Source organism: Ceratina calcarata, unplaced genomic scaffold (assembly GCF_001652005.2).
Source record: "Ceratina calcarata isolate Rehan_Ccalc_2016 unplaced genomic scaffold, ASM165200v1 scaffold449.2, whole genome shotgun sequence".
In the NCBI taxonomy this organism is placed as follows: Eukaryota; Metazoa; Arthropoda; class Insecta; order Hymenoptera; family Apidae; genus Ceratina; species Ceratina calcarata.
The window spans coordinates 431,152-437,544 of NW_017168819.1; the positions used below are offsets into that span (position 1 = coordinate 431,152).

General features: G+C 40.2%; 1 protein-coding gene across 2 annotated transcripts in view; it reads right to left on the minus strand.

Moving 5' to 3' along the window:
• The window catches only part of Cda5 (Chitin deacetylase-like 5), a 42,305-nt gene extending 39,643 nt beyond the window's left edge, over nucleotides 1–2,662 (minus strand). For both annotated transcript variants that reach the window (XM_018028306.2, XM_026815460.1), the window contains exon 1: nucleotides 2,134–2,662. In XM_018028306.2, the coding sequence (XP_017883795.1) occupies nucleotides 2,134–2,185 (52 nt within the window). In that variant the 5' untranslated portion in view covers nucleotides 2,186–2,662. The remainder of the gene's footprint in view (nucleotides 1–2,133) is intronic.
• Nucleotides 2,663–6,393: the final 3,731 nt, after the last annotated feature.

The following is a 6,393-nucleotide window of genomic DNA, read 5'->3' on the forward strand; positions in this document are numbered from 1 at the left end:
AATGCGTTTCTAAAGTGCATAAACTTTTGGGATTGACTGTATAGCCAATACATCCTTTATTCAATCAGCTCTATCAAATGAAAAATTCATATAATGCATCTTTCGAATGAAACCAGATGGCTAATCAATTTTTTTTATTCTGTTTCATCCTGCATAAAAACGATCTCGTATTCCTCTGAATTCCTGTTTGCCGGCATCGAACAACTTTATTTTCCTTGCGTAAGGAAGGAGCCTGTTCTAATTTGCGAGGCGATCAAATAAATTTGAATACTCATCGCGATCACGAGGCAAACGGTCAGCTGTCTTCACGGTTAACGTGTTCGTCATCTCGAAGAAAAAGAATACCGGTACCGCATTCGAAGGCCGAATTCCAACTGCATTCTAATTATCACCACGTTATCATTGTTACATCTTCTCGAAGAGAAGATTAATCGTTAAGCGGCTATTAAGCGGCGCGTAATCACTGTATTTGGTCTCGCCGCGTTAAAGATGATTCAACCGAGCGGCGCTATAAATGTCGAGGGTGTTATAAACACATTTTCCAAGTCTTAACGCGCAGGAAGTTTTATGGTGCAGATCGTTTAACATTGGTGAATGTTCCTATAATTTCTGCCAAAGCACTGATTTCCTAACACGTATAATTTAATATCGCTCTATCAGAGTTCACAGACGGTTAAAGCACGGCGGATGTACGTTACGGCGTGCGCGTTTCTTGTTAACCGATGGGAATAGATTTTATGATTCTATCCGCGTTGTACTTTGAGAGAGCACCTCCGGCGAACGATTTCGCAAAAAGGATCGTTTCCACAGTCCATCAACCGTGTTACCGAAATGTACTACAATGCTGCTAACGTTCCCCTTTGTCTCGACGCCATCACCTAATCTAAATCGTTCCGTTGATTTAATTCATAATCCCTTTGGATAGATACGATCGCCACGATTTACAGGCACGATCGATTCTCGATTTTGCAACAGATTTATTGGACATCAGATTCAAGTCTAAGAATCGATATTATTATCCTTATTGGAACTCTTATACTATAGAAAGGCGATTTGATTGCAACTAAATGATTTATCAATACCATACAAGGTTTGGCTGATTTGTAAGAACTATTGTCGAACAGATTGCAAGCGGTTTCTATTGATTGTTTCGACTGTGGTACTGGTTGCAATTCAGGATCACGGTAGGTAGGTGGATTTCTCATGCAAAGATAACTGTCTTTGCGAAATACTGCTTAGGTCGCAGGATTTTTCTATGGGGACGCCCGACGGAAATTAACAACCTAGAAATTGGATTGAATTTGTTAATGCCAAATTACATTGGATTATTCCAACGAACTGGAAGTGACTGAAATAGATCTTAAATTAACCAAAATAATATGCAAGATTTGTGGAAACGGAAAAGAAGACAAGGAACCCGATTTGCGAACTGGAGTGGTATTCCCTTAAGGAGATACGAAAAAAAAATATTTCTAAAGAGTTGTAGATAACGAGAGACTGATTTTCCCAAAGCGGCCCAAACAAATTAAACTGTCTCTGCTGTTCGAGGAAACATTTTAGAGCGTGTGCCCGTACTTGGAGCCCAACGCCGAGGAAAGAGAGGTGCACGCGTACCCTTGGGGCACACCTTCGGGGACCAAAAGTATTTTGCCTGATTTCCGCGTGCGCTAGTTATCCAACGACCCGAACATTACATAAACTGACATTTGAGCAAGCTCGCCGACGAGTCATCGAGTGTCTGACAGAGTTCAGTGACATAAGATGTTCTCTTTATTACAATAACATAAAAAATTATCTCACGAATAAATTTGCGTTTAAGCGTGTATCTAAAACTGTTTCTTCACATCTTCTGTGAGAAAGTTTACCGCCAGACAGGTGAAATATTACTTGAGTATTATGTAATTCAAAATATTCGAGACATTTAAATAGAAGTTTGCGTCGCGTCGATGCCGTTCACCGCTCTGTCTACACTCTTCGCCCTTGGAGAGTGATTTAAAGATCCTGGCGCGAAACGCGCTCCGCACGATTTCGCATAAAGTCGCACATAACTTTTATTACCAGCGACAAAACTGTATTAATGCAATTTATAATGACGACGAAATAGTAGTAAATAATAAAAAAAATAACACTCACCCACTCTGGATACGACCGCCAGCAGGAGCAACACGCTGCTCACGATAATCATGTTGGTCTTCTTGATACTACTCGCTGGAAACAAATTCCTGATGCTACTCGAACGTTGAAGAATTCGCGCACATACGCGTGAAAAATTTTCGGTGGACGCGTGCGTACAGCGAGGATGAAATAAACAAAACCGGTGAAACGGTGATATCGCGTGAAGCGGCCGACTCCGCGCGACGTTGCTGCCGCGGCGATTTCCTTTCGTTTTTCCTTTCGATTACGGTTTTTACCGAGCTCGATATCCCGGCCGAACGAACACTGACTGATCCTTCGGTCGCGTTACTCCTGCCCGAGTAAAAATTCGTCGGTGAAAAATATCTTGAACAGGGTAGAAGGGGGAGAGAAAAGGTGGAAGGCAGCGAGGAGCCGGAGGCAGCAGCTTCAATGTGGCGCCGTTTCAAAGCCGCGAGAGCTCCATCGACGTCGCAAAACATATGCTACGGTCACGAAGAGAGAAAGGTGACTGGGTATACGCAAGGCGTGCTCAATACCTCCTGTCTTCTTGGCATAGTCACCTTTCTAGCAAACCAGCAACAAAGAAGGGAGTGTTGGTACTATATCGCGTGGCCACCACCATTCTCGCGCTCGCGATCACCGAACGAGCCGATGGTGGTGGGCCAGCCTCGCGACCGGTGGTGGTGGTCGCCGATGGTAGTGGTACCGGTACCACCGATGCAGATCGGTCGCCTACCACCACCAAATCCGCCTTCTTTCGATCGGATTTTTCTGTTCTTCGTATCGGTAACCCTGAAACCATTCTCAGCTTACGTGACCGGATGATAATTGAAAAATGTTCACGTCGACAGGTGAATATACGATCTTTCTCCTCGGACGACAAGGGTTTAGAAGACACGTCGTAAATTCGCGTGATATGTTTTAGCTTGCGTTCTGCAGAATTCCCGAATAGGATATTATATTACAGAGAAAACTGAATTGGAGTCTTTACGGTAAAATAGATATAAATATAAAAATTATACTTTTTTGCGATGAATCAGTAGATGGTAGATTTGTATAAAAACTTTATTTTCCTCGGCCATATAAAATCACCAATATTTGTTCGAATACAGTACGTTATTTTGATGTAACAATATTACATGGTCAGCATCGAATTAATAAAAACTACATTAACTTGAAAATACCCTTTTGTTATAACTAAGAGTTAATGTTTGGTACCGCAACAAACGTTGACGCCCATTACGGATGACACTGATCGGAGCGAAGGCAATCGTCTTGCACAGTCCCGCACGTAACTAAAATTTATACGACGAAGGGTGCGTAGGAAAGAAGAATCAAAGTAGCAACAATAAAATATTATAATTGATAAGAATCATTTGCCTCCCAAGCTGAATGAAGAAGAGTACGATTGACAGAAGGCTTTTAATTAAAACGAGTTCTTTGTTCCTGCTGACCCTTCGATACAATAAAAAGTATAACACCTTCCGTAACGTAATACTATGTTGTAACACGCAACGCCGCCGCGATAAAAGAAATGCCATTGGTGGAATTACATAGTCCTTTTTGTTAATCCTGCCTCCGATTATTACGAATATATCACATGATAATTATGAACGTATCACATATATATGTACATTATTTTCATTCCTTATATCGTGGAAAACACAAATACGGCATCGAGTTTAGCTACACGGATCATTTATTTTTTCCTCCCTCGGGCGTACCGATATAAATGAACGTAAACGACTAGACGTACTTGCGATATTGTCACAAGTAATTTCTTACTTCCTTTTAAAGGTCTTCTGAGAGCGGTCAAACTGGATGCTTTAATTCGCGAACGAAAATAGTCTGTATGTTACATATATGACACAATACATAAGACCTTGAAATACTTTCTACACACTTGATTACAGCTTACGAATAATCTGTGCCACGAATGCGTACACCTATGGAAACTATGAACCGAATAAAATTCTTTATCTGGTTTGGCATTTATAACTGTACACGCAAAACGTTTGATTACTTACAAAAAAGAAAGCGTTAATCGACGCTGTCGCTTCATACAAAATTGAAATATAAAAATAATGAAATTATTATTAATAGCTCTCAGATAATCTATGAAGTTGTAAGCTGCAATTTCAGTCCTCGCATTATACAGATCCATCCCTGAGGCTGCTACTCAACACGCAATCCGGACATAGCTACGTTTATTTCATTTTTGTACGGCTTATATAAAATATTATCTTGCACGATGATAATTATTGTTTCAACGATTAGAGAAAAGTAAGCGTTTGATAAATTTGGTTTTCGAGCGATTTCAATTGACTATGATTAAAATATTTTGCGTAGCTCCCAAAGGCCGATTTTAAAAGTTCAAGAATTTGCCAAATAATTTATCGTTTTTTATTTCTTTTTTCCGTTTTATTAATAACTATGAAACGATTTATATGTACATCGACTGAACACGGCAGTGTGCGCAACGTGGTTGCGTGCCGTGGGTCCGATTCGCTTTTGAATAATATTACAAGATACCCCATTAACTTTGTACAAAATCCAATTTGCGAATACATAAAAGCGCAGAGTATCGCCCATTCCTCGTGAATGAAAGACCTTCTTAATTTGCTGTCCGACAACCACTGGAACGTGGATTAATACTTACAACGATGTAAGTGTTCCCTATGCATTTGGAAATAGCCTCTAGTGCGCGGCTTTAATTAGCAATATGCGCCACTATTTACTCGAAATACATTCGAGGCTATGTATAAATATATTTATGTATATATATAATATGTATAGGATGCCCATTTCGAGGGTAAGATAACTGTGTAATTGATGAAATATTCTGTATAATTCTAATTACTAACTAATTCAATTTGCCTAAACTTCTTGCGCAAGTTGCTTACAGAGTCTTTGAACAAAACAGGGTCGAGCCTCATATTTGATCGTAATAATGGCATGTACCCGAAAACAGCAACAAACGTATTCATGCACGTTTGCCGCTGTATAAAGTGATCCGGATCGTTCCATGGGGATCTGAAAATTCGATTTTATCAACCGAGGGAATGGTGCCACGAGGGTGCCATTCAAGAATCACACAATCATTTAAGTAATCACCTATGCACTCGCAAGGCAGCTCAGTGTAAATATGTAATACATACCTGATTCCAGCCACTGTAGTATCTTTATACAATTTCCGTTGAGTTACTTTAATAGGTGGTCTTCGCGTAACATGACTTACTAAAAAATTCATAAGTATGTCCTCGCAATTTTGCGATTGCTCGACAGTCTTGTGAAGTGTCGAACTTAATAATTCGGTATACAACGTATTATAATAACGATGGTAAAAAGCGGCACCAGTTAAAATTATACTATAGTCATTTGTCCATTTACTTGTGTAGCCCCATGAGCGCTTTGCGTAATAAGAAATACATTGTAAGAAGAATTTTGTAAGACGTAAAATAGAAAAGAACGTCTCCCTAAATTATACTTACTTTAGAGTCGTCCCAGTAGTGTGATCTAGCTGGGTAACCAACTAATCGATCAGGAAACGATCGCCAAACGGTGAAAGCGAAATCAATTTCATCTGTGTTGAGTGTGGCATCTTCGTCTAGAGATAATATGGCACTAGTTTTGATTAACGGATGAGGGTAGAAACGTTGGGATATACCGTCGACCGTAGCAACATGTATTGACGCTTTGATCCCTTGCCATCGTGGTCTCCTTGGTAACGGAATGTCCGAGTTCCACATTAGTATAATCTGGAACAGACGAATGTCTCGTTTAATCGTGTCAACAGCAAACCAAAGACTCGGTCGAAGCAAGGTAAACTCACCTTATCTAGGTATTTACTTTTCGCCAGACTTTTAAGCAGTCGATATAGGACAGCAGTGGATCCCAACTGCGAGTAGATGATGGCAGTGAATGTATTACCTGGATTACTTTTTGAAAATGGAAGTTCTTGCTGACTATCCGCGAACTGCGGTAATATTGCTAACGCTCCTGGATTAGTATTCCAAACAAGTTTCTCTCTCGTACCCTCCCAAGGTAGACGCTCACGAATATTCTGCGAGTGCAATGGAACATTAGGAAACTAGAGTAATCCTCGTGTCAAGATTGATAGTGTCATTTTATGGCGTTACCTCGAATACTGTAAATACGATTTTTTCTATCGAGGAAAAGTACCGTTCCCAAAGGAATTGCGTCTGCTGTCGTAATTTAAGAATTTGTACATTGGACACAGACCGCACTATATCTGAA